The sequence below is a fragment of the Staurois parvus genome, unplaced genomic scaffold, assembly GCF_062004578.1.
Source record: "Staurois parvus isolate SC_StPar_1 unplaced genomic scaffold, SC_StPar_1.0 ptg000030l, whole genome shotgun sequence".
Lineage (NCBI taxonomy): Eukaryota > Metazoa > Chordata > Amphibia > Anura > Ranidae > Staurois > Staurois parvus.
The window spans coordinates 5511184-5524318 of NW_028317826.1; the positions used below are offsets into that span (position 1 = coordinate 5511184).

At 39.6% G+C, this 13135-nt stretch overlaps 1 protein-coding gene across 9 annotated transcripts in view; it reads left to right on the forward strand.

Annotated features, from left to right (window-relative positions):
* Positions 1-13135, forward strand: part of ENPP2 (ectonucleotide pyrophosphatase/phosphodiesterase 2) — a 156950-nt gene that overhangs the window by 125464 nt on the left and 18351 nt on the right. For all 9 annotated transcript variants that reach the window (XM_089659054.1, XM_089659053.1, XM_089659057.1 and 6 more), the window contains 4 exons: positions 6309-6444; positions 8542-8619; positions 9559-9691; positions 10956-11109. In XM_089659054.1, the coding sequence (XP_089515180.1) occupies positions 6309-6444; positions 8542-8619; positions 9559-9691; positions 10956-11109 (501 nt within the window). The remainder of the gene's footprint in view (positions 1-6308; positions 6445-8541; positions 8620-9558; positions 9692-10955; positions 11110-13135) is intronic.

Consider the following 13135-nt stretch of genomic DNA (forward strand, 5'->3'; position numbering starts at 1 on the left):
CCTTTCAAGTTTTGGATGAAGTTGGGAAAGGTTACCCTTGCCAGTTGTATTTCTTTTTTTGTCCCCTGTGTTGGGGAGATTTTTCTTTTCTTCCTGTCCTGTAGACACAACTGGAAATTAAAAAGTGACAAAAATACCCTCTTTTGGTGGCCATACACCAGTAGAATTTTTTGTTTTAAGCGTATTGTTTTAGGAACATCCATTCCAGTTTCTCATAGTGGGGGCCAAATCGATGTTATTTTTTTTAAATAAGTTTTTATTTTATTTAGGTTTTTTTGTAGAACAGTACAACAAGAAAATGGCGAGTAATACACCCACACAGTGGCCTTCACTCATCTAAACCATAACATTAGGTGCCAGAAGGCACATGCTTCAATACAAAAAAAACCTATGTGCGTTGTTCATGCTAGGAATCCAAACGCAATATTCCCCATGCACATGTTCCTGAAAATGGATATTCGGTAATAATGGGTGCTGCAATGACCACAGGCTGGGAATCGTAGAAAATCCAAGTAAAGAAATGTCACCAGCACACCAAGGATTCCTCAAGAAGCTTTTCACCCCATGGTCATTTGGTACCCATAAGACAACGTTTTGGAGTCACGCAGGGCCCCTTCATCAAGCAAGTGACCTGACAAAAGAGGCGTGGCTCTGAAACATTGCCTTATGTGTACCGTGTGACCACGAGAATAAAGCTTTGGACCCTTCGTGAGGAATCCTTGGTGTCCTGGTGACATTTCTTCACTTGGTTTATGCTATGGAGAAGCCGTGCCCTAGACAGGTTTGATTCCTCAGATTCTTAAGCCTTGTACACATGATGAGAATATCATACCAATAATCGTCAGGTTGTTTTTTTGCATGTTCGTCTCATATCGAGGTACTAAAGTTACGAAAATTTTCATAAGACAAAATACAGCTTCGCAAGTGATTGTAATGTATTCTTTTGTTTCCAAGCATACATGGTCTTGATCGCTTAGTTTTTGTTTACAAACGGTTTTATTTTGCAAAAGTAGACTGTAAAACAACAGTACATTTTCAAATGATACTTACAGCAAAAACAAGGCACTTTTGAAAAATACAATACAGAAAAGTATATTAACATAAGAAAGAGAAGAAATAGAAAAGAATAGATTGCAAATACATGAAATATATAGACAATAAAGTAGGTTGAATGATACATCTGTCAACAGTATATGCCAGTCAATCTTCACTTGGAATGTTGTTAATCATGCAATAAATGTCTATAATCCCTCCATGATTCCCATTTTTTTATCAAATAAGTGCATCCCATCCAGTAAGGTATAATGAATACGTTCCATGAGCATCACTGCATCAACCCTGCGTAAAACAGAGGCCAACGGTACAGCATTGGACTTCCAATGTAAGGCAATAGCCCATAAAGTGGCAAAACAAATAGTATGTATCAGTCTCGTAGAGGCATCAGAGACCCCCGGGATATGAGCCCCCAATAAACAGGTCTGTATAGACAATCGTACCGGGATACTCGCCAGTGAGGTAGCCACCTCAGATATCTTGCGCCAAATCAAAGATATGGTCGGGCAATCCCAAAATATATGAACCAATGTACCTGTGAGGCCACAGCCCCAGAAACACAAAGGGGATGTTTGTGGGAACAATACATGTAGTCTTGATGGGGTATAGTACCATCTGGTTAGAACCTTGAGGGCAGTCTCAGGAACAGAAAGAGATCTAGAACACTTACATATGTTATCCACCATGGAATCCCAATCCTCATCTGAAAAAGTGATACCACTATCCTACCACTGATCGCTTAGTTTTTTACGGACGAATACTGTATTAATTAAACAAAAATCATTGGTTCTGTTACCATACAAGAAAAATTTTCGTGCTTGTCCCTTCAAAAATGTTTGCGTGACCTGTCTTGATCGGCTCTTGAAAGCTGTGTACTAAGGATCAGATTATCCGATAATTGCTCCGAAAGGGTTGTTTTTTTCTTTAGTACAATATTCTCATCGTGTGTAAGAGACGTAATTAATGGATGGAAAGAACCCTGAATTTTGGAAGTTCAGTGGACATGCTAAATTATGTCAGGCATTGAGGCTGTAAAAGTATCCTCCAGCCATTTTGACCAAACTCTTTCAAACCTTTTTGGGGCATCCACTGTTGATGTAGGTATCTTTATGCAATGGCAGGTTTTTGATGTTTATTTTTTACCGCAATGACAAGAAAATTCACAGGAGCAGGATGAAAAAAAAATTTCTGAAACAAAAACATTTCTAACTGTGTGTGTGGTTTTCATTTGTGAAAGTTCATTCATTCCAAAACTGAATTTTGAAAGGAAACTCAATTTTCAAGTACTTTCGAACAACATTCATCAATTTATTGAATGTATTGAAAATATTTTACAAATATTCATGCCAACATTTGTTCGAAAATCTACTAGTGTATTGACAACTTTTTACAGCTCTCCTCAGAACAAATGATCTTATTGGAAGATTTCCCCTTTATTCCTGTTCTCAAAATGTTAAATTCTCACTCACTTTCGGTCCTGATAAGAATAATCACTAGAACAATTACAGTGAATTTCCCTAGCAGGACTTTAATAAAAACCTGACAGGGGCTCCATCTCCTCACCACTATCCAAAACAACAAATATGTTCTTTATATTCACTTTAAAGCAGAATTCCAGGCAGGTATAAAAGACACAAATTAATGCAGCTCTGTATTTATTGATGCATTATTAAATGTATTTTTAAATTTCACTGAAACAAATGAGTACTGTCCGGGATACTTTTTTATTTGCACTAACATACAATTTTATTAATACATTTATTAGTATTATGTATTAGTACAATTAGTGCAAATGAAAAAAAGTAGTTGTTTCTGTTACGAGTGCACTAATATGGCTGCAATCACCTCAAGCTTAAATGCAACCTGTATTTGACTTGGTATCAGCCTCTTGCAATCTCTGTACAGCAAAGTTCAGACTGAGGAAGAGCATTCTGATAGGAAGAGAGAGCAGAGTGACAGAGTGATGTGCTCATAATTGTGCTGCTTCTTATTTCACTATCCAGTCACAGGCTGGGGCATGTCCAGGACAACCATAGCTCATACTAAGTGGGTTAAATCATGCTGGCAGTCAGAATGAGGACATCCAATGGTAGAAAAAAAGTACTGTGGGGGAAATCTCAGAAATTAAAGTAGATATTGCAGTAAGATCTTGTTTTGACCTCTTGCCACCCACAAAACGTGTGGGCGGCAGAGATTTCTGTGCTGAGAATGCGCTCACTGCATGCTGCCTGCACAGTAACCGAGTGGTCAAAGATCACTCTCAGTCCACACTAATGATCAGCTGTTGGTAAGACCAGCTCCCAATTATGTGACCACTGTGACAGCCAATCACAGTGGTGATGTGAATGACTGATCCTTCCTGCCGGTAGGGGGTATAGGTCCTATTAAAGCAAATCAAGGGCTTGGCAGGAAGTGATTGAGTTCTGCTTTAGGCTCAAGGGGTTCAATTAAGTTTTTTTTCTATGGCTGGATCTTTGGTGCTTGACTTTCCAGGCCTGCACACTTGGCAGTAGCTTTTCATGTAAACCATTCCTAACCTTTCCTTCTGAAAATGCCAGTTTCCTGAGAGTAATGCTGATCCAGTGTCTTCAGTACTTTGGGTCACTGATGCACACAAAGATCAGGAGTTCTAACTTGCTTGTTGCAGCTCAGTGTTCCAAAACGTATTACAGCAAGAGAGCCAAACAGCAAGCATTGCAGGAGGTCAGCCCTGATATTTCACTCCGCTCAGATTTCCTTTAAGTAGGACTAACTTTGTCCATGTAGGATGTTTATATATTTTTTACGGAGAATGTAGCAATGAGAGTGAGAACATAATGTATACATATCAGTGGGATTGAACTCCTCATTCTCCAAGGCATGTGGGGACACTGCAAAGAACCATAATAGGAAGATCTCACCACTGGAGTCTCTGAGAGACACAGGAAGACAGTGGTTAACATGCTCAGCTGTTATAAATTTATGGGCCTTTTATGTTCTTTAATGCCTCCATCTAGCTAATCATAACCTCTTTAAGGTTCCTTTCCCCCATCTAGCTAATCCCACCTCTTCTAGGTTCCCTTCTATCTAGCTCAATATTTCCCAAACCCAGACCTCAAGTACCCCCAACAGGCCACATTTTTGGAATTCTAGTTAGTAAAATAGTCCTTATACATAACAAGCCATTGCCATTGATTTAAAGCACTTGTGTATGGCAAAAATATGACCTGTTGGGGGTACTTTGAGGATTTAGGTTGGGAACCACTGAGTTAGATGGAGGAAGGGATCCCCCCAGGTTTCCATCTACCGACTAGCTAATCCCCATCTCTTCAAGGTTCCCTTTTTCTATCTAGCCTAATCCCCACTTCTTCAAGGTTCCCTTTCTCCATCCAGCTAATCCTCATGTCTTCAAGGTTCCTTTCTTTCGTCTAGCTAATCCCCACCTCTTCATGGTTCTCCTCTACCATTTAGCTAATCCCCACCACTTCCAGGTTCCCGACATCCATTTAGCCTAATCCCCCACCTCTTCAAGGTTCCCTACTTCTATCAAGCTAATGCTCCTCTCTTCAAGATTCCCTTCTTCCATACAGCTAATCCCCACCTTCTCAAGTTTATTTAGAAATATAGATGTGAATACTGCGCTCATATATGAATAATAATAATAATCAAAAATAATCTGTACCAAACAGCAGCAACAGTACTATGTGGCATATAACACCGTTCCAAACTTTATATCTATTTCTGTTGCGTTAATGAATCATGTGTTAACATCAAATTAAAATATACTATATCACAAATCACAGTTCACAAATAAAGTCCACGTATACAAAAGTCCAATATGATATGAACAGTGACTTTAAAAAGAATGAAGTGAAGATCCCCAGAATGCAGGATCTAATTTTTAAAGTAAAGTTGAATGTCTTCCAATACAAAAAACCAAGGTGATCCCACCACCTAAAAACAGTAATGCGCTTACCAGACCGTGTTGACTCTCTAGCCAGAGAAGTCAAATGTGCATAAAGGTGCTCTGGACTCCCATCAATTCCTCATAAATGGACCATCCGATAAGGTAGAGAACCCAGTAGTAAACCGCTTGTGGAGAGATATATATCTCACCGCGGGAGATCAAAGAAGAGAAAACGGACTCCACATAGTGTCAACCCATTAAGAACAGGATTTTTTAATAAAAAACGATTGCACTTAAATTATAACAGAAACAGCATGTAAAAATCGCTGGCTGGCATATAAAATAATAAAATATAGAACTCAGCTATTCCCGATGCACGATGATGTCAGCACGTAGGTCCTCCCTATGCGTTTCGTCACTGTGACATCTTCCTGGGGCTTGGAGCGTCATGCTGCGCCACCTTCACCATCACCACCATCAAACTTATTTAAAGTATAGAGCAGCTCTGTATCTGAAGAGAGGATTTTTTTTTTGTTTTGTTTTTATTTTGCTTCCTCTCTCCTGGCACGAAACCTTACCCTTTTTGTCATTCACCTGTCAAATGCTAGAGCTTCAGTGGGTATTGTTGTCTCTGTAATTGGGCAGTTGAATGACAGGAAGCAGGGCTTAAGCTTGACTTGCACAGATAAGACCCAATGTACAGCTGGGTCTTGGCATCCAAGGGAGATCCACAAAGACATGGATAATGATTTGAAGGCTAACCAGGTACCAGAAGGTCCTTGCACTTTGGTACTGTTGTTAAAGCTGAAGTCGGAACCATTAAACCTATATAGAAACATTCAGAATGAAAGAGAGAGAGGCAGAATTTGAAGCCAATAAGATCTGTTGCATGCAAAAGTTTCTGGCAATGAACATGCTGATAGCAGGAGAGAGAAGAGTGAGCAGAGTTATGGCCTCAAATCTGCCTGCTGTTGCTCTTTCACCATCTACTCACAGGGCATAGAGTGGAAAAAATAAACACTGTATTCCTTAACTTTAGGTGGTGTGGGCCATCCAAATCTCAGGAATGAATGCATAAAAATGTATATCCTTTGGCAGGTAAAACTGCTCCCTCATATGTATTTTATGTGTATTTTTGCATATTTAGCGGTTTGTCTGAAGGTCTCAAAAACTTTATGGACCAGGTCAAGTTCCCTTTAAAGTAACCTAATGCTATACAATTGCCCTCATTTACTAAAGTGTCTCAGACCAATCTTTAATTCAACATCTAACCATCTTTTTACATTGTATATTTACATCTTGTCTATACTTTGCTCCGTATATGAATTTGTGCTAGTATGACACATCACATCATATGATTTTTTTTCAGGCTGAAGTATCTGGCATCCCCGACTATCTCTCGAATTGTGTAAGACTCGACCCACGCATTTCTCCTGGCAACAGCCAAAGCTGTTCTGCTTACAAAGCTGACAAACAGATGTCCTATGGATTCCTCTTCCCACCCCGTGAGTCTTATCTCCGTATCTCAATCTGTGTGTTTTAACTTGTTACTGGTGGCTTGCACAAGAGGAAAAACCATGGCATGATAATTGCTGGTGTCAGTATTGCTATGTTAGAACTTGGATAGCCTTGAGTTTTATCTGAAGTTCTGTGTGAAAGGCTACAGGCTGATTAAGAAATGTAAAATGTTGTGTTTGCAGAAACACAAATTTCATCATAGGGGTAATGTGTGATACATTTCTTTTACTGGAACGAGCTAGCATGCTCAGGCTTGCAGTCAGGGCTTTAAACTGAAGCACAAAACCTGGAGCAATAGATTTATAATTAACTATATAGACCAATAAAATTCTTTGAAACCATTAAATCTGGTTAGCCACTATTTTTTACTTTTGCTTACATTTTTCTACTACATTCCAATTAGCACTGTAGCATATATCCAGGCAAAGTAATATAGGGCTTGTTTCCACTGGTGACACATATTAAATGCCTTGTGTTTTGATGGAAAGTTGGAAGGTTGCCCCATGTTGTCACTCTTGAATGGTGCACTTCAAATGTTGTGTTTTTTTTGTTTTTTTTTTTACGTTGCACAATCACAGTTTAACTCACCAGTAATTCATATATTCGGTGACAAATACCTGGGCTTTAACTCCCACACACTGCATATTTGCATCACTGGGCAAGTAATGTTTGTGTTGGGAGCTGCCAAAAATGGCTCTCGGTTCTTTCTGCCACCCTAACTGTTAAGTACTTTTAAAAGGGATGCCAGGGCGAGCAGGAAGGGGTTAACATTATCATGGTTGTAGGAGGTAGCTCAAAACACTCAAACTGCTCTGTTTACCTCTGGTGGAGAAAAACCCTTTAGGAGCCTACAAATAAAAAAAACAATACCTGTTGATATGCCAGAACTGCACTGAGCTCTTAAAGTGTAAGTTTACCTTTTCATAAGAAATGAACGAACAGCTTCCACCTTCCACCCCTAGGCCCAAATGTACTTAAGTAACTGTTAAGTATACATTTTTGTTTTTTAATAACGAACATGGTATAGTTACCTGCTCTGCATGATAGAATTGCGCAGAGTGGCCCCCGATCCTCCTCTTCCGGGGTCCCCCATTGGCACTCCTCTCTTCCTTTTCTTGGTGTACCACCATAGGAAACTGCTTCCTATGTTGTCACAGCTGCGGGCTCAATCCTGAGCTGTGATGCCTGTGTCCATAGACACGGACAGCCTAGCTTGGCCCCGTCCCCTGCTCTCTCATCACAGGATTTGTCTGACAGCATTGGGAGCCAATGGTTCCTGCTGCTTAAGCAAGCCCTGTGAGAGTGGGGAGAATCACTATAAAAGGGCACAGCACTGGACTGAGTGAGGATAAATATAAGAGGGGGGTGAGGGGGCGATATAGGTACTGGAACATTTTTACCCTAATGAAGGGAATGCCTTAAGGTAAAAAAGGTTTAGCCAATGTGTGTAGCGTGATGGCGCCACTCCAAGCTGGAGCTCGATAATAACCTCACCGGAATAAAGGGGAAGTGGTGTCCTCAAATGTCTCCAGTCATGTAGGTGTGATGTGAGGAAAGATGCCGCTCTAGCCGCTTGTGGAGTCCTATGTGAAGATGGCCTCAGCCATCACTTTGGCCCTCTTGAGGCTGAGACCATCTTCACATTGGACTCCATGAGTGGTTAGGGCGGTGTCCTTCACATCACGCCTAAGAGATGTTAAGGCTTTAGAACCACATTAACTCTACAGAAATACTGGTTAAGAACAGACATCACAATATCTATAAAGTTTAACATGGAGTTAAGGTTTTAAACCCTCTAAAATACTCCACAGTCAAGTAAATGAGCTTTAGAATAAGCCCTCACTGACCTTTGAAGCTGCAGGTACTGTGGAGCAATTAATCACTGGAACAGGAAGTAAGGGGAATCTCCACCATGTGGAAATACCAATAAATCCTTTCCTCACTCTATTCAAAACTAAAAGAAATATTTCAACGGAGCTGGGTTTTAAGGGACATTATTGTTTTCTATCTTGTATATATCTTATGTTAAGATGTTGTGCATGGCTTTTGCATTTGAATCTTATATTTTTCCTTTGTATTTTCAGAATTGAGTTCCTCTGCAGATGCCAGATATGATGCATTCCTCATTACAAATGTCGTTCCTATATATCCAGCTTTTAAAAGTAAGTGCACTAATAATCCACTACTAAAACTCCAGGCAAATATTTCCTTCTAATTTTAGGCTAGATGAAAGTGACCCCCTGTTCTTAAAACACTCCTAAAACATTTGGATTATCCATTACTTTTTGACTCGATGACAGTGGCCAACGTGACTCTTTACAGGGACACAGGAATAAAACCTGACAGTTCCAGCCCTTCGATGCTCTTTGGCAGATGTTTTTTTTTTTTAATTGTGTTGTTACTGATTTATTCGTAGTGCTTAGTACTGAAGAGAAATGACCTTTTAGGCTTAATCCAGACCTTTTTATAGGCTAAAATAATAATAAAGCAACTGAAAGTTCTGTATTGATTACTGTAGTGCAGTCAGGCTCTTACTATACACTATACATTGTTTTCTTACTATATGTTTTAGCAAGGGTTTAAATACCCTGTTCTGGCAGCATGGAGGAGAGCTAGACTGCTGCTATAACACAAAAATAAAGCAGCTTGGGTCTCCAACAATCCAACATGCCCCCCTTGTACGGGTTTGAGGGTTGTATTGGAACACCATGTAGGGGGTGTTTCAAAAAAGAAAACCTTTTCATTGTGCATTGAGGGTTCACATTTATGCAGGTGATGGTAGATCCACTAGCAGTTAGTTACATTCAGCTGGATTTGTTTTGTAATGTTGAAGACGTTTCATAGTTTATCCAAGCTCCGGGAACTAAAGAAGTGGTTTGGATAAGCTGCAAAACATCAACCTCACAGAACAAGTCCAGTGAACGAGACCAACTACTACTAGATTTTTACTGGCGTTGGACTGTAATAAATAATGAGATATAAAAAGCACATTATAGTTTTCCACCATGATGGGTAGAAATATACATATTTATTCTGTTAAATAAAAAGTATTTATTTCCTGGACATTTTTATATTCATTTTTGTATTTTTGCTTTTATTAGAAATCTGGAACCATCTCCAGAGGGTCCTGGTGAAACGCTATGCATCAGAAAGGAATGGAGTCAATGTCATTACGGGGCCAATATTCGACTATGACTACGATGGCTTATATGACACCTCTGACAAGATCAAAACGTACGTATTATAAATTGGCTGATTTTTTTTTTTTTTTTTTTTTTTTTTTTAAGGAAACCTCTGGGAACAAATAGAGGTCTGCCAATGGGCAGCTGTCAAATGCAAAAACACCAGAATAGTTTACATTTTATCAGACAAAATGTTTTTTCCCTTGTTTTGATTAAGTGGGGTAAGGTGAGAAGCTGTTATTGTTGGTGTTTTCTGAGGCAGTTTTTAAAACATTTCCTCTCACTTCCTGTCCTAGTGTCAGCTGTGTCACCAAATTAGGAAGTAATGGAAAATGTCCAAGTCAGGAACTTCCCTCAGCTTTTATTTCTCTTTGTGTCCACATGGGACACACTCTTCTTGTCTGGTTGCCAATAAAGTGACGAGGACAGGAAATGGGGAAAAATTGCCACAGGCCTTAGGTGACAGTTTAAATCTTCCCCACACTATCAAAAAAAAGGGTAAGGGGTTAAACCATGTAGGGCAAGTTTTTATTTCTAGCAAATTGTATTTTTTTTTTTTAACAGACCAAACATAGGCTTTAATTGGTGGCATGGTACTATTAACCCTATGAGTGTATGTAATGATACTATAATAGTGATAAATCTTACAAAAGTAAGAGATTGTTAGTTACATAAATTGAAAAGAAAAAACAAGGATCATATTTACCACCTTCACACTCTGATGTCCTTTCTATAGATCAAGCCAATTTGCAAAATGTATTAGTTGTAGAGTATTACATGGGATGGAGTGTTGCGTGGGTTGGATGGATTGTTGCATGGGTAGGTTGGATTGTTGCATTGGTAGGTTGGATGGAGTGTTACGTTGGGTAGGTTGGATGGAGTGTTACGTGGGTAGGTTGGATGGAGTGTTACGTGGGTAGGTTGGATGGAGTGTTGCGTGGGTAGGTTGGATGGAGTGTTGCGTGGGTAGGTTGGATGGAGTGTTGCGTGGGTAGGTTGGATGGAGTGTTGCGTGGGTAGGTTGGATGGAGTGTTGCGTGGGTAGGTTGGATGGAGTGTTGCGTGGGTAGGTTGGATGGAGTGTTGCGTGGGTAGGTTGGATGGAGTGTTGCGTGGGTAGGTTGGATGGAGTGTTACGTGGGTAGGTTGGATGGAGTGTTGCGTGGGTAGGTTGGATGGAGTGTTGCGTGGGTTGGTTGGTGGATTATTGCGTGGGTTGCTGGGGTGTTAGAACATTGCATGGTATTTTAATATACCCTGCATTACCTGACCTGGTAGGAACAAGCCATTACTAACTCGCTGTTCCTTTTCCCTAGTTTTGTAGATGGATCTATACCAGTCCCAACACACTACTTCTGTATAATCACCAGCTGCTTAGATTATAACCAGCCAGCTGACAACTGTGATGGCAGATTATCCGTCATGTCTTTTATCATTCCCCACCGGCCAGACAACGATGAAAGCTGCAATGTAAGTCCGCTTTGACTTTGTATTTTAAATTTTGTTTTCATCTATGAAGCACTGCTTTGATTGCTGCAAGTTGTTTTAAAGAACATCTGAGTTGTTTTACATTTTAAAGGGTCAGTTCACTCAAAAACTGATATATCTTAATGAGTTCCCTGTTCTGCATACCTGCTGTGGCCTTTATGAGAGGCTCCCACCATCACTGAAGAATGTTTAAAATATATTTTATAATATAGAGAATATTGGTGGAGGAGCTGTAACACTCAAAGGCAGGAGGGACACACAAAACTCTCAGGTCTAGGATTACGGCGGAGTCTAGGATTACGGCAAGGGGAGCTCACTGTTGGTAATATGAGAAGCCAGGAGACTGGCGAACCCCTCCAGGCTTCACCTATACCATGAACATCACTTTTGGGTGAACTGACCCTTTAAATGAAAGTAGTATGTTGCAGAACAGCACAGCATGAAGAGGATTCGATAGAGAGGGACTAATTGCTCTATGCACCAGGTTTAGCCAGGCCGCTATGCATAACTATAGCAGAAGTGGAGCTGTAATTGTTGGTAAACAGTCCACTATTTTTCATCTTCTTGTTATGCCCTTTTTTGTTTTTCCTCAACATAGGTTCCATATTTCAAAATGTTTTTTCTTGTCTCTTCTGTTCAGTCCACCTTGTAAATGCATCTTCCACCTTTTCGATCTGAAAATAATTTGAAGCTTAAATTAAAGTAAGGCTAAAGGCAATTTTGTTTTTCATTTTGGATAGCGTAATGGAGGGTTATAACACGTGTCAGGTTTACTTTTGCCATCATTGTCCTTTCACTTCCTGTCCCAAAGCAGAAAGTGAGAGGAAATCTCACCAAAGTATGGGAATCCCGGGTTGTCACCAGAACTAGTGCCCCCATTGGAATATTTCCCCTCTCCGTGTTGTGGTGACAACCCAAAATTTGGGATTCTCTTGAACGTTCTGTGATATTGTAAACAGGAAGTATAAAGAACGTGACAGGGGTTCTAATTCATCTCCACTCTATCCAAAACTATAAAAATAACTTTTGCCTTTTTAGTTATTAAAAAGAATAATTTTCAGATTTTACGATGCTGACCTTCTAATGGTCTTAATTCCATCTGTTGTTAGCCTTACTTTGGCTAAACAGAGATATTTTTTGATATTTCACATTTCAGCTGATCTCATACATGCTGTAAAAGAACTCAGATGTAGTTAGAGGTCCAAGAAAGCAACATGGTGTCTATTCACTTTGCTACTTTAAATAATTGGGTCTAGAAATTTAGAACGACCCATAAAATGAAGGGGAGAATCCGGCTGTCATAAGAATATTGTCTAATGCCTGAACAGAAAGTTGCATTATTAGTACATTAACATTTTAATTCTGCAATGCCTGTTTTTATAAAGAATTTATAGCCGCAGTAAATTAACCAGCCTGTTTAGTTCCTGAAGTTTCAGGAATTCCTGCATGGCAGCAGAACGGCTTGTTTGCTTGATATTAGAAATTGGCTGTGTTGCAAATGATGTAAATGCTATGATGTTGGTATTAACGTTAAAAAGAGCGTTTCCTTATAAACAAAGACAAAATTTGGGGGGTTTTTTTGGAATAGGAGATGGATCAGAAAACCTTTTATGGTTGATGGATTTCTCTGGGGTTTTTTAGCTTTTAAATCTGCAGGGCTAGAATTATGAAAATGTAAGGTCTTGTCTTTAGCAGAAAATTTTTTCCCGCAGGCAGGCTGGTGCATGGATTTTTGTCTACATAGAAAAAGGTGCATTTTCTGACACCCTCCACTGTAAAAACGTTTTTTTTGTTTTTTTTTCATTTTTTATGGGTCTCTTTAACCACTTGCCCTCCAGAGGATTTACCCCCCTTCCTGACCAGGCCATTTTTTGCGATACAGTGCTGCGGTACTTTAACTGACAATTGCGTGGTCATGCAATGCTGCATCCAAATTTAAATTTATGTCCCCACAAATGGAGTTTTCTTTTGGTGGTATTTAATCACCTCTGCATTTTTTTTTGTTTTT